The sequence below is a fragment of the Macrobrachium nipponense genome, chromosome 8 (assembly GCF_015104395.2).
Source record: "Macrobrachium nipponense isolate FS-2020 chromosome 8, ASM1510439v2, whole genome shotgun sequence".
NCBI classification, from domain to species: Eukaryota; Metazoa; Arthropoda; class Malacostraca; order Decapoda; family Palaemonidae; genus Macrobrachium; species Macrobrachium nipponense.
This window is the reverse complement of record NC_087203.1, coordinates 4,070,767-4,092,201: the sequence shown is the minus strand read 5'-3', so window position 1 is coordinate 4,092,201 and position 21,435 is coordinate 4,070,767. Positions and strand designations below refer to the sequence as shown.

The 21,435-nt window shown below is 39.5% G+C and overlaps 1 protein-coding gene across 3 annotated transcripts in view; it reads right to left on the bottom strand.

Annotated features, from left to right (window-relative positions):
• Positions 1 to 21,435, bottom strand: part of LOC135222590 (glyoxylate/hydroxypyruvate reductase A-like) — a 251,672-nt gene that overhangs the window by 135,450 nt on the left and 94,787 nt on the right. For all 3 annotated transcript variants that reach the window (XM_064260673.1, XM_064260672.1, XM_064260671.1), the window contains one exon: positions 9,463 to 9,585. In XM_064260673.1, coding sequence (XP_064116743.1) covers positions 9,463 to 9,585 — 123 coding nt within the window. The remainder of the gene's footprint in view (positions 1 to 9,462; positions 9,586 to 21,435) is intronic.

Here is a 21,435-nt window from a genome sequence, read left to right as displayed (position 1 = left end):
TAAAAATAAAAAGTATTCTTTATGAATGGAAATAATATAAAACCAAACAAAAGTAGCAAATGGTCTTTAAAAATAAAGATGGCAATATTATTATCAGTGACAAAGATTTGGCTAGTACAATATACAGGAATACTTTGCTATTGCATAAAGCGAAGAATACCCCTTCAGAAATCCAAAACATCCTAATAATAACAAAAAAGCAATAATCCATTAGGGTAATTAGAAACAACCGAAGAGATAGTAAAAATGGTTTCAAGAAAATTGAACCAAGTACCCAGGTTTCCATGGATACCATCCAAGGATGCAGGAAAAATTGCTCATCACTCCTGCTACATCTACCCATTATCCTTAGAACATGATGTTCTTTGCTGGAAACTGGCAAAAAGAACTACAGACCTATTAACCTGACTTCAGTTCCAGGGATAACAATAGAATCCATAATAGCAAGGACATTTAAAAATCAGATTAAAACATAGCCAGTCTGGATTTCTGTTCTGTACATACTCGTATACCTGTGCATATTCTCAACATTGAGAGAGTTGAGAGCTGAAGAGAGAAGCAAAGTCAGCTGATGAAAGATGGACATGTATAAGACAAAATGAAAAACAAGAATAGTTAATGGTTGTTAATACGAACTTGAAAAAAAAAAAAACTATTGAAACAAACAACACTTGGAAATATTAAATCTAATTCCATCCCATTTTTGTAATGTTTTTTATTCGAAGATTTGGTAGATCTAGGGTACTTATCCGCGGCGGCCTAGACCATGGCAGCTGCGGTTTTGCTATGCAGTTTTACTTACTGAACAAGAATTTTAAGTAATATTTATTCGGACGACTGTAATTAACCCCCAGGGTCCAGTACTAAACACGGCGAAATACATTGGACAGCCCAATCCCTAGTGGATGTCGTATCCGCGGTTACTGTCCTTGCAGTGCGTGGCGAGTGCTTCTGTAGAAATACCAAAGATTTAAATAACTAAATTGTCTATCTTTACATAACTTTTGTTTTCCATAGCTATGAAACACAAACAATGACTTGAAATATATTAAGGGATCTCTCTGGCTGGTGTTTGCCACGTTTAAACTAAATAGTATCCGGCCTCTAAATATCTTTAAAAAGTAACTTTTTTACAGAAGTTTGGTAAGCTAATTCTAGCTTAAACTACCACAAATGGAACTCGGGTAATTAAACTGATATTTACTGTTCGTGACTGAAGTCTTTGTATTATAACTATCGTTGCCCGATGTATTGAAGTAGTTTGTGTGTTTGTGATAAACTGAGCACTTTTTGCATTTTCTTTTTTTTAATTCGGTTATAATTTTTAATGTGCATATATTTTGTTATACTGTATCCTAGTCTGGTGTTAAACGCCTATATTCTATTTTAGAAATCTTCCCTCATATGAATGTGTGAACCATAGCTCATTTATGGATGTCACCCATTTAGTATAATTAAAATGTGCATTTCTGCCTTTTTCATCATTACAAAAAAAATTTCTTTTATGTTAATTTTTAAGTGCATTAAATATATTTTGATAGTGTAGCCGCTGCTCTGCTCGTCCCTGGACTCCATAGGACAGACCAACCAATCTCAAAGGATTCTCTTTTAGTTGGTCTTGGCCAGAAAAGTGCTTGTTGGCACAGTGATAGAATGGATGTAAAGGACTCGACCGGGCCTCTTAGTCTATCTCCTGTTCACACAATGACGGGCTCGGTCTTTCCTACACCTTACTTGCACAGTTGTTCCCATCCTCACAACAACTTTAAAGCATATTACATATTTTTAGGACCCAGTGAAAAGTGTTAGTTCCTTAAAATTTTAATGGGTAGGCTTACAGGTACTTGGTAAAATTGGGAGCATGTAGGTCTCCTCTAAAGTGAAAAATTAGGATTAGATTGCTAGGCTATGCTGCAATTACCATGCTGTTTTTCCTGTCTGACAAAGTGATAATTAGCATTTAGGCAATAACATTGCACAATTTTGTTATCGAAACTCATTAGTTGATGACTTTTAACACTGATACATGATTTGAAGTTACCAAAAGGGTAAATCTGGCTAGCTTAACTTCTGGTTTATGAAACATAGCATAGCATTTCCTTTGTCGTATTTTATAATAAAAATTAATGGAGTTTGTGGTACACAAAATTCCCAGTTATCCTAAATATTGGGGCTCCTTTCAAATTTTAAAGGAAATATCAATGCAGATATAAGTACTTCTACTGGTAGTGACGTCACAGATGTTGAGAAAAATGGTAGAAATTGTAGTGGCAGGTGTCATTCTCCTAAGGAAATGCAGAAAGTACTTATTCGTAATGTTGAGAGAGAGAGAAATTGGTGGAGGAATAAATGGGAGTGGTTTAATGGCGGTCGTGAGCGTGCGTCTGTTGTGGCGCTCGCCGTAAATATCGGTGGCAAGCATCACTTATAAGCGTTGGGGGAAATGAGCGTGTCCTGGAGTCGGAGCAGAGCCGGTGCTGTTCAGTCATTTTTTTGGGAGCAGTGTTATTGATAGTCAGCTATTTTGTGTTTTTTGAAGCTGTTGTGGTGTGTCTGTGTTGTTCAATTTGTTGTGCTTGTGAGTTTGTTGGGTATATCTAGGGTACTTATCCGCAGCGGCCTAGATTATGGCAGTTGCGGTTTTTCTATGCAGTTTTGGTATTTCTACTGAAGCAGTCCCCACAGACTGCAAGGAACGTAACTGCGGATACGGCATCCACTAGGGATTGGGGTGTCCAATGTATTTTGCCGTGTTTAGTACTGGCCCCTGGGGGTGTTAATTACAGTCACCCGAATAAATATTACTTAAAATTCTTGTTCAGTAGGTAAAACTGCACAGAAAAACTGCAACTGCCATAGTCTAGGCCACCGCGGATAAGTACACTAGATCTACTGCAGTTCTACCTACTGAACAAGAATTTTAAGTAATATTTATTCGGACGGCTGTAATTAACCCCCCAGGGGCCAGTACTAAACACGGCAAAATACATTGGACGGCCCCCAATCCCTAGTGGATGTCGTATCCGCAGTTACGTTCCTTGCAGTCCATGCGAACTGCTTCTGTAGAAATACCGTTTGTTGTGTTGTAGATGAGTTGTTGGAGTTGTGAGCGGTGTTGACTTGTCATGTTATTGGTTTTTGGTGCTGATAATGATTGTTGTGCAGTGGTCTTTGGTAGATCTAGGGTACTTATCTGCGGTGGCCTAGACTATGGCAGTTGCGGTTTTTCTATGCATTTTTATGTACTGAACAAGAATTTTAAGTAATATTTATTCGGACAACTGTAATTAACCCCCCAGGGGCCAGTACTAAACACGGCAAAATACATTGGACGGCCCCCAGTGCCTATTGGATGACATATCCGTGGTTACGTTCCTTGCAGTCAATGCGGACTGCTTCTGTAGAAATACCTGGTCTTTTCTTGTATAGTTATTGAATTGTTGTGTGGCTGTTGTCCTTGTACGGTTGTTTGTGGATTGTGTTACGACGGCTAGCCTAGCCTAGCCTAGCTATATATTCAACAGACAGTGGTGCAGCTCCTCACCCTGAGTCTGAGGTGAGTACATGTGTTTGTGTTTTAAGTTTTTTGTTTTTTAGTTTGTGAAATCCCGCCACTTCTCTATGAGTTATAGGTTTCAACAGGAGTATGGAAGGAGGATAAGTTAAGTATATCTTAAGTTTACCAGACCACTGAGCTGATTAGCAGCTCTCCTAGGGCTGCCCTGAAGGATTAGATACTTTTACGTGGCTAGGAACCGATTGGTCACCTAGCAATGGGACCTACAGCTTATTGTGGGATCCGAACCACATATCGAGTAATGAATTTCTATCACCGGAAACAAATTCCTCTGATTCCTCGTTGGCTGAGCCGAGAATTGAACTACAGCCCACCAGATTAGTAGCTGAGCGCTAAAGCCACTTGTCCAACAAGGAACTTATGGTAGGAGGAAACTTGGTATGTACATCGTTCTGGCAGAACTCCAGTGGTGTGTGTGTTTCCATCCCTCTCCAAGCAGAATCCACATTTAGGCCAATACTCCAAAGGCAGTGGATTCTAGTTACTCCAGCTTCAACTTTCTTTGGGGGAGAGCTCACTAGTACCCAACATGAAGGGGGCACAACCTTTTAAATCTGGGGAATAGTTTTCTGCTTTACATGCAAGACAGATGTCAGATGAGAAGGATCTTTTAAGGGAACCCTGACATGGTCCACGGTCCACCCAATCCCATCTGAAGTTTCTATACCTTCTAGGGGGTAGCGATTTATCCTGAACTTATATACAGCCAGGCAGTGGTCATACAACTGCCTTGGCTCAATCAGTTCATGCAGGCTTCCCCTGATAGGAAAATTCTAGTTACTGGACTTTCAACATTCTGGGAGGAAATCATGAACTGAGTCAAGGATAACCTTGCTACTGAGCATCAGCACATAGAAATGCTCCATGATTCCCAAGAGAAATTCAGGTCTGTCCTTAGTATGGAATTGGGTGTGATGTGTATAAATATTTTTCATCCTTCAAATTACAGGAATGAGGGTTACACAGTCTGCCCAGGCAGAGATTCATTTTCTCACCAAAAAACTACATCCCCATTGAAATCAGAAAATGAGTACATATGTAATTAGAGACAGCCTACTCAATACTAGAGTTCCAACAGGTAACATGAGTAAGACCAGGTGGGGAGTGTAAAATCTCAAATCAGAATGTTGGTACAAGCATCAATGTCCACAACAAGAATGATACTGATAACCCTTGGCGAGATGCATCAATGTGTGTCCTTTTGCCGAATGGAAAATACTTCACTAATGAAAGGAATACTGATTGACGTTGCTCAAATAGAATTTTGATGCCTGGTCAATCTCTCAGTACGAATTCAGAAACTGCCTCAGGAGATGGTTATTCTGCCTGTTAATAGAGTAATGAAAGCCATAATAGCAACTATTTTTTAGTTTAATGTAAAATATAAGGAACCAGCCTTCTGTCCCTTTACTTTTGAAACAATCGATCATGTGAAGACAAAACTTCATAGTTTTCTGTTGACTGGCAAATGAGTTTATGGCAGAAATAAAGCTATTGTCTCCACCATCCCAGAACTGTATCTGAGAGTTTTACAAATGGATGGGCAACATTACCCTTCCTTTTCAGAGGAAAAAGCCCATTGGAAGTGGCTACTCAGCAATTTTGGGTTCCCTACCAGAAAAATCTCAGGACAACCAAGGCTGAATTTTACACTTGGCTCCACTGTCTAAATATAATAACTTCTACTACGATGATGGAAGTAACTATTAAATATCTTCCAGATTCTTCTAGAAAAATGTTCCCTACAGTAGCCAAAAACACTTTACAGACTAAAGAGAAAACTCTTTCAGGAGTGTTGCACTAAGGCTTGAAAAGAATATTGGTGGACTCCAACATTTTTGTCTCTGTGTAACCTCCCTATTACATTCTTCCCTTCCTGCCAAACCCTATTTGATAAGTCTGTTGTTCCACAACTCGCTGAATAAGTTCGACAACAGAATTGCACAATATATGCTTTTCTTGTAAGAACCTGATTCACACAAGCTTCCAGTCACTGGTAAAGGATCCCTCCAACAACAGAAGAAAGGATAACAATAGCAGTAGTACCCATTTCAGAGCAGATAAAACATTCTTACCAGGCAAAAGGAAGATGAACTCCTGGACTGGATATTAAAGGTAAGTGATGAGGTGGAGCTCAATAGAATTTGCATGGTCAGGGTTGTCTCTTACAGCATAACATGAAGTGGAAGTCCTCCCCTTGGCACAGTATAATTTTCAGTGGGCTGGGGTAGAGATGGTCTCACCCTCCCCCTCCTCTAAGGGAATTTTTTCCAGAAACCAGCCCCTCTGAAAAGGAGGCCATAGAGAAAGACAGGCTTATTTGCCACCTATCTTTAGTATCCCCACAAAGGATTCCTCCAAAAGAAGGGTAATCCTTGACCTATCAGGTTTGAACAAACACATGGTTTGCGTAAATAGTACTGTACTTTGCTACATACTGTACTTGCTTACTTTTGGGAGCTTGGGAAAGAAGAAATTTAACTGGTGGCCCACATAGATGACTGGCTAATCTGGGGAGCCACCAAAGAAGAATGCTGACAAAATCTTTGAGTGGTAGTCAACTGACTCCAGTCAAAAGGTTTCTGAATAAATAAGAACTAGTCCAACAGATGTTTGCTGAGCCTGGCTGTCTCCTCCCAACAGCCCTCAGGAAGGACCTGAGAAAATTTCTTGCACAACTGTCTGCTGTTCTATCCTAGACAGGAGGGGAAGTCGTCTACCCATTCTCCTTTCTGAGCCATGACCTACAAGTGTGGATTTTTTAAAAACTACTCTACCAGGAACATTATTAAACCTTACATTGCTAGTTATCTAGTGCAAAAACTACAGATTTCATCTATCCAACATACCAGACCATATGGAAAATGTGGGTATATTACTTCCACACTGAGAGCCCATTTTTTTTTAAATCAAGGGCTTTGCTATTACAGCAATCATGGCATACAAAGGAACACTGTTGAAACCCTTGCTTTATGGTTTTGGAATTGATTCTAATATAGAAATTATTAATTCCTTTTTCTAGTCTTATGTACTGCAAAGGCCAGCTCATGCAAAGATGCCTGTTCCCTGGTCCATGAATAAGGTTTTTATGCAGTGGGCCCAATACAACTACAACTCATATGCTCCAAAAGGCAGACTTCTTGACTGTTTTGGCATTAGGAACTCAGATCATCGTACTGAGCTTTCTTTGATAGGGACACTGTCTCATACATCTAGTCGCCATTTACTGTTGCCTCCTAGCTTATCATTCCTGACCAAGAATGAGGGCTTTTTATTGGAGAAATTCTTTTTTCTGATATGGAAACGCAGTATTTCAGATAAAATATTATGCCTGGCTTAAGCACTCAAGGTTTACACAATGTCATAGCAAACATCTCAGGTGGTCCTATTTGTCCTATACCCTAGCTGCCTAACACAAACAAACCATTCTCTCTACGTGGGCTGAGAATGATTTTAGTTTACCTCATTAAATATGCAGAACCTCACTACATACTTTTCTAAGTCGCATGACATCCAAAAGGTAAGTGCACCATTAACTTTCTTCAGTATACAAGTTGGTTATTAGAGGCAGTATTCCTGAACCAAGGAAGATGCAGTAACACCGCAGCCAGACTCAACATAATTGGTCATATAACCACTTTGGATAATACATATATAGGTTCATGTGTTTTCTGCTCTTTATTGTCAAACCCTTGTGGGTATCCAGAATAAAGAAAATGGTTGAAAACCTGTGACTTTAACTTGGATAAAAAAAAATTCCTGAGTCAATATTGTGATGAGAGTGATGGTGATCCAGAAATATTGCTTGGGAAGGCACAATTATCCTGCAGCCAGACCCCACATTATCTGGTTAGTCACCTTCGAACCACAAAGAATACTACATATTGTACTGTATATAGGTTTGTGTGTTGTTTCCTCTCCTTATTGCCAAACACTAATGGGTACCCGGAATAAACAAAATGGTTAAAAAACTGTAACTATACTAAGGACCAAAATTTTTATCTGGGTTGCTATGCTATAACAGGTTTTGATGCAGCAAAAACCTATTTTTGGTAGCTGCTGTGAGTCCCACTCTCCCTGACAAAAAGGTATAAGACTGGGGTGAACTTTTACCTTTCAGAGACCTGCTGCATAATGAGGCTGAAAACCACCAAATGTGTTCACATCTGTGCAAGTAGAATGAAAGAAAAGCCAAAGCAGTCCTGAGCCCTTTGTATTCTATCTATGTGCCAACAAACACTATTCTGGCTGTGACCAACTATAAAAGGAAATACTTTGAGATAGGCTGGTCTGTCTTACAGTGCTGGGGGGACTATGAGTGTAACTCTTTCGAAGGAAAACTGTGTCTACCAAAAATAGGTTTTTCCTATGTCTAAAATTGTTTTTAACAGCTAATAAAAATATATCTTATCTTGAATAGTCATGTTAATACTAACTTAATGTATGAATTATTCCAAAATCTTCTGATGCAAAATATAGCATAGCCCAACTGGGGACTGCACAGAATACCAAGATTTGTTCTTCACAATGAGTTTACATTAAAATAATATTTTTTTTTTTCCCTCGGTAACATAGGTTGTGCCACCAAAGTGGAAAGGTTTAGTCTCTTTAGTATGAAGACTTATGACAAGCCTGTGATAATCTTTTACTGTAGAAACTGAGCAAAACTAGATTAGGAAACCTGCAATCTTCTGAAAAGACACCAATCACAAAGATGGTCTACTTTCCTTGATACACATTTGCACAGGATTGACAGAGGTGTCTTCAATCTCTCCCTTGCAGCCCTCTGAGAAAAACCTCTCTCTTGCAAGAGATGCTGGATAAACACACATAAAACTGCAAGGAGTGTCTGGTGATACCTGCAAAAGAATAGTTAAAACAGGAGTGTGGGCCACAGGGTTAACTCCCTCGGCGCCTTGACCAAGAGTCATCTGTATACGCTGTCCAGTGACGAATCTCCAGGATAACAGCAGCATTTTAATATGATTTTCAGCATGGGAATCGTACAGACACTCGAGGGCCAATGTCACAGCATGCTAACGAGTCACAGATACTATTCCGAGGGTTAGGATAGCCAAAACAAAGAGATATCCAACCATCTACTGTTGTAATATATTATCACTCACTGTTAGCTTGCAAAAAAAGAAAATATATTAAAAAAGGAGGATACTCCTCTTGTATCAAAGGGCACTGCCCTCTGAAATGAGAGATCCCTAAACATCAACATCACACACCCACCTCCTTCTCCGTCCAATAGTGAGTGTAGAGGGAGAAGGAGAAGGAGGAGTACTGGGAGTGAAACACAAAAGGGAAAAGTAGAAGGAGGAATACTGGGAGAGAAAACACAAAGGGCGAACTTCCAAGTTTTCCCATGGTATATTCTCCTAAAGCATAAGCATAAATTTCAAATTAAAAAATAAATATAATTAATGTACTGTTGGGCCCTTACTAAAGGGCGAGAGTAATTGATAAGAATGTAAATACATCACTGCTGCCGACCCCTGATACACAAAACAGAAAGGCACTAGCAAGGTTTATCACATAAAACAAACAAAAGAAAGATCCCACTGGGAAATTGTGATTAGTGGCTAGTCAGCAAGAGCTCACAAACATACAGTAGTTACTGCCTAACTACCTTGTTCAAGAATTTTAACGGCCGTGTTCCAGTTTCCTTGTAAGTAATTCCTATGGTAAAGGACTGAGGGTTTGTATATTGTGTAACAACAAATGTGTAATAATGATGGGCACAATACATCAAATATTTATTTGAAAAGGCACACTACTATTGCTCTATACACAATGGAGCAACAGGTCTGTGGTTCACAACTGGGGGTGGGTACTCACAAATGACCCGTCACAACCGATAATACAAATACTGAACCTACCTGATTTTGCCACATTTGAAGCAATCCACGCTCATGGGCAGTAATCCAACCAATCACATACTCAGCCATAAGTTGACTAAAAGACTCCCCTACAAGTCGAGTTACAGCGAATGAAGGTTTAGGCTGGTAAAAGAAAAATAAGTACAATTTAATTACCTGATATTTTACTTAAGTTCTGTCACATTTATGTTAAATTTAATAGATTAAGTATCCCATCATTTGTATCCACACAAAAAACCTTCATTTACAATCATGTGTGTGTCCACCTACACAAATCCCATATATTCTACAAAAAGAAGATAGAAGAATCACTGCCAAGTGACAAACTGGACCACTTACTGCATGTCTGTTGATCAGTTCTCAGCCCCTTTTTTTTAACTTCCATTTTCTTTCATTATTTCTGTATTATTTTACCTATAATTTTTGTATTAATAAAAATTACCTTAATATAATTCATCTAGCCCTAAATCCCCAAAAACCTTGTTACCTCCTATTCTGTCTGCCAGTTGGCAACACTGCCATTGACAGTTACAAAACCTTCCCTTGAAAATCAGTTGTTAACGAGCGCCCGTGCTGTTTACATCACGGCCGCTCTTTATAAATTTCCTAAACCTTTTTGTGCATTTAAAGCTCTCATTAATTGTTAATGCTACTTTATGTTAATTACCACTCACGTATTAATCCACAAAATAGTGAATTAACTTTTATTTTTATTGTGGTATTTATATTATATTACGAACTTTTGCAACCCAGAATTACGTGACCTGCCCAACAGTCCAAGGGATAGCCTAGATAATTCGATGCTTCCTTCTGCCAGCAACATCAGGAATTGCCCGGCTTGTGGGACAAGGATGAGTAGCAGGGAGTATGAACCCCATGACATTTGTAGCTTTTGTCGTGGACAGGTTTGTGACTTGACTTCTCGTTGTGACTTATGTAAGCCTTGTTCTGACGAAGACATGACGAATTATATTAAACATCAAAGAATCTTGCAGCGTAACAGATTGATTAAGGAGAAAAAGAAATTGGTATCTAGACCTGTATCTAATGATTTCCTTGATTTGTGCGCTCCTGATTCTGGCTCTTCGGTTTCGGTATCGTGTGATTCCGATTCCGAATTAATTGATGCTTTGCCACCTGTACAACCGGTAAATAGTGAAGTCGTTTCTGATGTTGATTCAAAGTTTTTGGCGATGGAAACTAGTTGGAAACAGAAATTTGAAAAATTACAGCTTAGTTTAGATAGAGACATTTCGGCCAAGTTTAACAAGCTGTCAGAGAATTTTGAAGAAGCTTTTACTAGAATGTCTACCACTCCTTTAGATTCATTTTCAACTCCTCGTCAGGTACCTGTCGACAGCACCATGGGTAACGGTGTGACAGATACCCCGGCTTGTGAACCCCATCGTGGCGAAGGCCTGGGGGGGATCCGGTCCAGGCAGGTGCCTGACGATTCTTTACCCAATTTGTCCCCTGTTAGTCCCGTAACAGTGCCAAAGGGCGCTTATTTAGGAGAAGGGGGGAGGGGTATTAGCGTTAAACCTAAGATAGCTAGTCATCGGGATCTTACTTCAGGGGAAGTTTCTCAGTTAGGATCTAACGATGGTGATGATGATGACGTGGATTCATGTGATATTGATGTTTCTTTGAACGATGGTCATGATGTCGAGTTCAAGAAACTTTTTGATTTAATTTTGAGTTTTCTTCCTCAGGCGAGGCCTAAAGAGCAGAAGCAGCCTCTGCCTCGTTGTATTACAGAAGGGATTTTTCTTGACGGTCCTTCCCGGTAGCGGGAATTTTTACGTTTTCCCTTTGCTCAGAGGTTTGCGAGAGTGAGGGCGGACGTCGCCGCTAAACTTTCGAAGGTGATCGGGGAAGGGAAGAGGAAGCTCTCTTCTCTTCTACAACACCGGAGAAGAGTTTATCAGATGGCGGATGATACTTCATTCTCTCGACCCCCCAAACCAAATCCTGATTTTGTCCGACTTTCGGGTCAACCTTTGCTTTCCAAGGCTTCGGTCTCGGTCTCAATCGAAGACTTTATTGCCATGGAGTCTGTTATGAGCTCCTTACAAGAAGCTCAATCTTTCAATATGTGGGTCCTCAGAGGTCTTTTAATGTATATCAAATACTCTGGGTTTGTTCCTCTTGATGCTCCTTTTTTTGAGAAATTCTGCTCGTCTATTTCAATCGCTTCTGTACATCAGAACGAGCTTGCCGCTTCAATGCAGGCCTTTCTTGTTTCTCTAAGGCGTAGCCTGTATTTTTTGCAGTTACCCTCCTCTGTATCGGAGATTCAGAGAAACCGTTTGTTGTCCTCTTCTCCTTTTGGTGATTCCCTATTTGATATGTCTGTGCTTTCTGAGGTTTTGAAGGAACATCAAGGTGATGCCTCTTCCCAAGCTCACTGGACCTTATCAAGGGCTTTTTCCTCTGGTCTTCTTCCCATTCCTTCAAGGAGTAAGCGTAAGTTTAGTGCCAGATCCATGCCTTCTGCTCCAGCCCAACAACCTCCTCCTTCTGGCTCGTTTTTCCAGAGTACATCTCAGGTTTCTGGCACCGCAGCTTCCTCCTCTGGTGCTCACTCTTTGAAACGCGGGAGAGGTTCTTGGCGTGGCTCTAAGGGCAGGGGAAGAGCTCAACTTCCAGGAGGACCTTCTTCTTCTTCATCCTTGTCTCTGCGCAAGAATTTTCGTAAGTAGGAGTCATTACCTCGCCCGGAGACCGCAGTAGGAGCTTGTCTCTCCCGCCATTGGTCAGCTTGGCAGGAGAGAGCAGTGGATGCTTGGGTAGTGGAGGTCCTGAAGGTAGGTTACGAGATCCCTTTTGTTTCAAGACCTCCACTTTCCAATTGTCCTCTCGAGTTCAGCAGTTATTCCCCTCACTCAATCAGGGGTCAAGCCTTGGAGAAGGAGCTATCGGCTCTCTTGGAGAAGGATGCCATAGAGCGAGCTCCTCCTTCTCCCGGGTTTTACTCATGGGTGTTTGTAGTTCTAAAGGCCTTGGGTGCTTGGCGCCCCATCATAGATCTTTCAGTCTTGAACAAGTTCATTCTAAAGTCCAAGTTCCAGATGAAGACGGTTCAGACTGTTCTTTCATACGTCAGGTTTGGGGACTGGATGATTTCCATCGATCTGCAGGATGCTTATCTGCAAATCCCCATCCATCTGAAGAGCAGACCTTACTTTCGGTTTTTCGTGGACTCGGGAGTTTTCCAGTTCAAGACCCTTTGTTTCGGCCTCACCACTGCTCCACAGGTCTTTTCTCGGGTGATGGCTCCTGTTTTGGCTATTCTGCATCAGTTAAATGTAAGGATGCTTTGGTATCTGGACGATTGGCTAGTCCAGGCCGAATCTCTAGAGAAATGTCTCCGGTCGAGGGAGATAGTTCTGTCTCTGTGTGTTGAGTTGGGCATTCATGTCAACTTCGACAAGTCCAGTCTAATCCCTTGCCAGATCATGACTTATCTGGGGATTGCCCGCTCCGAAACGGATAGACAAGCTTCTAAGTCTGGTCGAAGAATTTTTGTCCGTAATGCAGCCAGTTTCCCTTTGGAGGACTCTCCTGGGGCATTTGTCATCCCTCATCCAACTGGTTCCCGGAGGTTGTCTCAGAATGAGGTCCCTTCAGTCGACACTTCACCAGTCATGGGATTTCGTGTCCGATGACACATTAGTCGTATCCTCTCCACAATGTCGGAAGGATCTCCGTTGGTGGATGCAAGTTCACCGCCTCAAGTCAGGGACATCTCTTCTTTCAGTTCCACTGGACCTAATGTTTTGGTCAGACGCCTTGGATCAAGGTTAGGGCTCCGAAGCCGCTTCAAGCCTTTGGTCAGAGGAAGAGAGGATCATGTCAATAAATTGGAGGGAACTAAGGGCAGTGTACCTAGGCCTTCTTTCATTTCAGGATCAACTGTTGGAGTCGGTTGTCGCAATCTATGTTGACAACACCACAGCAGTCTCGTACTTAAGAAACCAAGGTGGCACAGTCTGACCTTCTCACTCAAGAAGTGCGATCAATCCTGTGTTGGGCAGAAGACAGGGGGATTACGTTGGTCCCACAGTTTATCCTGGGCCATCACAACATCTTAGCAGACGCCTTGTGTTGACCGAACGAAGTTCAAGGGTCGGAATGGACACTTTGCCAGGAAGTCTTCGACAGCCTCAGGAAGAAGTGGCCTGTCACAGTCGATCTGTTTGCCACCCCACTGAATTTTAGGTGCCAGATCTTCTTCACCCCTTACCAGAATCCTCAGAGTGCCAGAACAGATGCTCTTTTGCAGGACTGGGAGTGCCCTCAAGCCTATGCATTTCCTCCGTTCGCTCTGGTGAGGTCAGTCCTCAACAAAGTGAGGGCAACCAAGCATCTGGATCTCACCTTGATTGCCCCCTTCTGGCCACAGAAGGAGTGGTTTCCCGACCTACTGGAAGCTCTGTTGGAGCCCCCCATTTGTCTGACAGAGAGACCAGATCTTCTCAAACAACCCCATTTTCATCGGTTCCATCAGAGGCTCCACATGCTTCATCTTCATGCCTGGAGACTGTCAGGAGATTCTCCAAGCATGAAGGGTTCTCCTCCAGAGTGGCGCGACAGTTGGCTCTTGCCAGACGGCAATCAACCAGAGTAAATTATCAGGCTAAATGGTCGGTTTACAGACGTTGGTGTAAGTCTCAAGGACATTCAATTTCTAGACCTTCCTTACCAAAAGTAGTGGAGTTTTTAGTTCATTTACATCATGACAGGGCCCTGTCACCTTCATGCATTAAGGGTTATAGGTCGATGTTTTCCTATGTTTTTAAGGCGAGGTTCCCTCAAATCTCTTCATCTTATGTTATTAGAGATTTAATTCGATCCTTTTCCCTATCTCGACCCAGTCCGCAGTAATCTCCTCCGACATGGGACGTTAATAAAGTCCTTCAAGCCTTAAGGTTCCCTCCGTTTGAGCCTCTGAATACGGCCAATTTTAGGGACCTCTCTTCTAAGACACTCTTCCTTGTCTCGCTGGCTACAGCCAAGAGGGTGGGTGAACTGCAAGCACTCTCTTTTCTGGTTGCTAGATCTGGACAAGACATAATTTTGTCATACCTTCCCGAATTTGTCGCAAAGACTGAATCGTCTGATAATCCCATTCCCAGGTCTTTCATGCTGAAGTCGCTGGTCGACTTTGTTGGTAATTTAAATGAGGAATTAGTTCTTTGCCCTGTTAGGGCACTCTCATGCTATTTACGCCGGACGAAGGACATTCAGGGTCGTCCCCGTCATCTGTTTGTTTCACCCTGAAATGTCAAGAGACCTATATCAAAGAATGGTGTATCCTTTTTTTCTCAGAGATCTTATTGTTAAAACTGGTGGTTCAGCTGCCTGTGAAGGCCAGACGTCGAGAGCACACGGTATTAGAGCAGTTGCTACATCAGTAACTTTTATGAAGAATGTCTCAGTCGCCAAGGTGCTTGAGGCAGCGACTTGGCGTTCTAATTCTGTTTTTGCCTCTTTTTACTTGAGGGATATTTCTCTAGTTCTAGCCGACCTTCCCCCTCATTTTGGGACCACCTTGACGTGGTGAGGGGGCTCTCGAACCTCAGGAATCTCTTCCCAGGTTCGAACCCAAGAGTCCCATATAACATTATATATTTTCGAGTAAACTTATGTGGACCTTTCCATTTTTTGCCAAAATTTTTGAAAGCAAATAAATGAGAAAACATATCATGGCTTGACGTGGAGTTAAATCCGAAGATAAATAGTGAGAACTGTGGTAGATCCATCATCTACCCGACAATGTTCGGACCTGTTTTTCAGGCGGAACTATTCTGTGGAGCTGGACCACGGATTCCAGGGGGGACCTGGTTCTAGGAATAGAACTCTCGGCATTCTATCCAGTTTGCCCATAATGTGATTAGGATGGGGATAATTGTATTAACATAATACTCTTAGTCCTAGCAAGAGGGTTCTGCTTACACTTGGGCCATACTAATCATGTTATGCCATCCCCGGTTTTGGGGTAGGGTAGGATGCGGACATTTGGGAGTCCTTTCTCACTTGTGCCTTTGGCAGAAGATTTAACTTCGCGAAGGGCCAATGATATCTTTTCAAGATATATATATATATTTTTTTTTCTTTTTTTTTTTTTGTAAAAACTCAAAATTTATGAACTGTGAAATAAATGATTTGAGTACCCCTGGGCCCCATGATGGAAAAACTACGGCACAGTTGATGACCATTGGCACGTCACTCCCGAATTTCCTAGGTACTGCCACAAGTAGTGAAAGTACTATAAAAGATACAAAGGAACACCCTGTTACAAGTAAAGCAGCAGAGCCAGAAAACCAAATAGAGTGCATAAATAAAAAAGAAACAAACAAAAATAAATTGGTAAACTCCAATATCGTAACAATGGAACCATATATGATGAACAATAATTCTGAATTAGAGACAAATAATCCTCCCAGCAATACAGAAAAATATAAAAATCATAATAGACAAGCAACATACATAAAACAAGGACCAAAAAGAAACAAAAATTACCGACTTAATCCCACATTGGTACATTTTGATGACCTCTTTGGACCAGATAATTGGTCAAGATTTCTAGTCCTCAAAGCTGACAACAAAATCTCAGCAGCGATGCTAGAAAACAAATTACTTAACATGTATCCAACACAAGACATGGAATGCAGACACATCAAGGACAATGAATGGCTTATCCAAGTAACCAATAAAAAGCAGTCCACTGCCTTTTTAAGTATAACAGAAATAAATAATATAAAGGTAATAATTACAAGCCATGAAACATTGAATTACGTACAGGGTACAGTCATCCTACCCAATAGCGAGCAGGAGCTTCCTTCAAAACAACTATTGCTAGACTCCCTAAAATTGAGATATAACAATATCCACGATTTTGAAATATACTCTATTTCAAGTAGGAAAGATAAAAGTAAAAAAATATCAACATTGCCAAAATAAAATTTACAGGCCAAGACTTACCATTTAAAATAAAAATTCTTGGACAAAATAGAGAAGTTCGTCCTTTGTTCCTAAACCACTACAATGTACACAGTGCTCAAGGTATGGACACACATACAAAAGATGCCGTAATAAAGCTATATGTGCAGTCTGTGCATCAGATAACCATACCACTAATTGGAACTGTAATCAATCAAAATGTATTAATTGTGGACTAGCCCATCACGCAAAATCTAAGGAGTGTTCATTTTACCAATATAACACAGAACTTCAGTTGTTAATAAATAGGACAGGAATGTCAGTCATGGAAGCCAGACTTGAGCTAAAAGTAAGAGGCGTTAACAATCCATCCAAAACCCCCACCTTTTCAAATGTGACTAAAAATCAAGACATCAAACAGCACAATGACAAACAAGATAGTATAAACATGGAAACTGGATTTCATACCAATAATACTGAAACCCAAATAAAAGTGATATTACAACAACCAATACCACCACTAACATAAATGATTCAGTTATCCATGGAAAAGAACTTCCAATAGAAGAAGAATTAAATAATGATGATAATCGAACTGGCAAAAAGAAAAGAATTCTAGAAAGAACCCCACCTAAGGGAAAAAAAGTAAATATTGAAAATTACAATCAATCCAGAGAGACTCCAACTACACCAGGAGAACATTTTAAAAAAGATATTAAACTAACCTCATCACAAGTGGAAATACACAATTACCCTCAATCTCAATCAAACAGCCAACATCTGGACAGTAAAGATCACTCTTTACAATTTCCATCAAATAATACTAATGAAAATCATACCATTAAACCAAACCAAAATATAACTATCACCCCCCAACCATCCACAAGACCGAAATATCCCATTAACAACAACAAAACAAATAACCCCTCAAACCAACAGTCCTTATCACTACAGAAAAGGAACAATAGAATTACAAAACCAGAAATTTCTAAAGCTAGACCAAAACTTCTGAACCAATAATTAACATTACCAAACATGCTTCATCTTGTGGTTGTAATGAATGCTTTGTAAGTACATATAACCAACTAACTACCAAGACAGAGGACACAGTACGAAATTGTATTGACAATTTTACCAAATTAAGGAGGTGCCCTTTAACACACCAACATGAGAACGAATTATGTTCTGAATCCTTAAAATACAAAAAGGAAATTATAAAATCAAAAATAGACTTATTAATATTCAACTATGAAAAACAAACAACTGCAGAATCTAATAACCAACACACAAATACAACGATTAAAAAACCACAAAAAATAAATTCAAATGCATATAAACTACGAAGATAAAGTAAAATCAGCAATCAATTTACAGAATTTAACACCAATTCCTCCCAATAATGGAATATAAAATCATTCAATGGAATGTAAATGGTCTCTTAACCCGACTACGTCTGGGTGAATTACAAAGAATCATACGAGACCACAACCCAATGTGCATATGTCTACAACATATAGGAAGTAACCCTACAAATATCCAACGCTATAAAATTGCCTGTTATTCACCAACTGACGGTGGAAAATTAGGCACAGCCATATACGTTTCATAATAGCATTACATATGAACCTGTTGACATACCATCTATGCCATATCAAATAACATCAATTAAACTGTATATGCCTGATAAAAGTAAAATTACTATTTGTAATTTATATAACCAACCAAATTTCCATGCAAATTTCAGTGATTTTTCTGAACTTATTAGCAAAAGTATACAGGAACCACTACTTATAGTAGGAGATTTTAATGCACATAATCCATTATGGGATATTAATAACCCCACTGACACATCCGGAATCAACATAGACAATACTATAATGAAACACAACCTGTATTGTCTCAATGAAAGTGAAGTTCCAACATATTTTTCAAATACACACCTAACCTTTTCTTCAATTGACATTTCATTATGTTCAAATGATGTAGCGGAGAAATTTGAATGGAACGTCCTAGACGATTCATACACAAGTGACCATTTCCCAATCATTCTGAACTACTTAAGTAATGTCAAAATATTGCCACCTACAAGATATAATATCCAAAAAGCTAACTGGGATAAATATTTCCTATACACACGAAACATACCACCATTCCACATAATGATCACAATACTACATGTGAATCCTTCTCAAACTTCATAATAAATGCTGCAGATAAAAGTATTCCAAAAACCAAAACACATTCCACAAAATCCCCTGTCCCATGGTGGAATCCAACATTAACAACATTAAGTAAAATAAAACATATATTGAGTCGCAATCTAAACAGACTCAAAACTCGCCTTAAATCACTCGACAAAATGCCCTATAGTATAAACATTAAACAAAATAGTTATAACAAACATAACAATTAACCACATTAAACCACTATATAACAAATATACAGCCAAATTTAGAAAAACGGTAATAGCTGAAAAAATCGCACCATGGAAGGAATATGTCTCAAACATATCTTCAAACACATCCACAAGGGATGTCTGGCAAAAGATAAGGAAAATCAATGGAAAACATATAAGACCTCCAAGAAGTGCAATACATTTAAATGGAAAAATATACCATGATACTTATGAAATATCAAACATAATTGGGAAACATTTTGAAAACATCAGTGCTTACTCCAGCCTAGATACACATTTTCAAAGTATCAGAAAACAAAAAGAAAATATAATACTCAATTTTGAAACTCTTGAAGACCTGGAATATAACTATATTTTTAACATGGATGAACTAGATAATGCCATCAACTCTTGTCATCCCTCTGCACCAGGATATGATAAAATATCATTTGAAATGATAGAAAAATTAGCTCCTATAGCTAAATCATATTTATTAAAATTTTACAATAGTATCTGGCTAAAACGTGTCTTTCCTGATAAATGGAAACATGCCATAATTATTCCAATAAACAAACCAGGAAAGGATGCAAGTAATCCATCCAATTATAGACCGATATCTCTAACAAGTTGCCTATGCAAAATCTTAGAAAAAATGGTTAATGCACGATTAACGTATGTAATAACCAAAGAATCCATTTTAACACCAACACAATCTGGTTCAATAGCTGGCAGATCAACCCTAGATCCCTTAACACATTTAGAAGATCATATCAAAAAAGGCTTTGAACAAAAGAAATTAACAGTAGCTATATTTTTTTTATATAGAAAAAGCATACGATACAACATGGAAACATAACATCATGCAAAAACTCCACTCCAAGGGACTAAGAGGCCACTTACCAATATTTATTAAGAACTTCTTAACAAACAGAACTTTTCAAGTAAGAGTAGAAAATTCCTACTCAGTAACCTATAAACTGGAAGAAGGAATCCCTCAAGGTAGTGTCTTGAGCTGTACATTGTTTGCTTTAGCAATCAATGACATTACTATAAATTTACCAAGTGGTGTAAAAAACAGTTTATATGTTGATGACTTTGTCATTTACTATACGAGTAGTAATCTGAGACATGCTCAGAGAGTTCTCAGTACTGCCATTTCAAATATATGTAGTTGGGCAAATTCAGTTGGATTTAAATTTTCAACTGATAAAACAAAAGCAATCGTCTTCTACAAAGACAAAGGTGGATGAAGAACCAAACAATCAAACTGCATCTTTATAGCACTGAAATACAATTTTGTACAAAAATCAAGTATCTAGGAGTAATATTTGATCAACATTTAAATTGGAAAGAGCACATCAAATACATTAAAGCCAAGGGCATCAAAGCCCTTGCCATATTAAAAAAGTTATCACACACTAATTGGGGAGCAAAGCGAGACATTTTATTAATGATATATAAGGCAACAGTCTTATCCATAATAGATTACTGCTGTCCAATATATTCATCCGCCTCAGAATCTGCATTAAAATCTCTCGATGCAGTGCACCATGAAGGCGTGCGATTGTGCACAGGAGCTTTCCGATCGTCACCAACAAACTCACTTTTGGTGGAGGCAGGCGTTTTGCCCTTAAAACATCACCGTAATTTAATAACAATACAAAGAGGTCTTTCAATGCAAGCGGGACCGTCTCCTGCAACTTACTGCTTCCAAAACTGTAATCAAGTAACAGCAGTTTAATAGTACTAGCTCTTTCCCAAAAAGAGCTAGATACATAATGAACCTCATAATATGGATCCAATTTTTCACCACCAATGGAATTGCTACCACCATGGATTTTAAATAGAGTAAAGATATGTACCTCCCTGTCTTACCTACTCAAAAAACAAATGACAAGTACGGAAATGTACCGCCAACATGCTTTGGAGCACATTAGAGAAAAGGCGACAAATTTATGATATATACAGACGGCTCCAAAAATAATGTTGGAGTAGGAGCATCTGCATATTCGAAAAATATGTTAAGTAAAAAAAGCCTACCTTCAATATCATCAGTATTTACTGCTGAAGTCACAGCCATACAGATGGCTCTAGATATGATATCTGAGGCAAAAGCAAGTGTCTCTGTTATTTTCAGTGACTCACGTAGCGCCATAGATGCAATAAGACAGTATAAACCAGGAAACCAAATAGTACAGGAAATTCAAATAAAAATTCATCAACTCCTCCAATCAGGAATATCAATGGAAATATGTTGGATCCCAGCACACGTGGGAATAAAAGGAAATGAATATGCAGACTCTGCTGCCAAATTAGCCTGCACTATCCCTCCAACAATTTCATATGCCCCAGTGTCAGACTGGGTAAAATCAGTTAAAACATTAATTTACCAGGATTGGAAAGAAGAATGGGCCTCGGTGCCAACAACAAATAAACTCAAAAATATAAAAACTGAAGTCTATGCATGGAGGACATCCTCACAGGAGGAAAGAGCAAAAGAGGTGATCCTAGCAAGGCTACGTATGGAGGACACAAGATTCTCACATGGTCACTTGATGTCAACACCACATGCTGACCCAGTGAAATGTAACAGATGTCAAACACCCATGACAGTACAGCATTTGCTTGTTGAG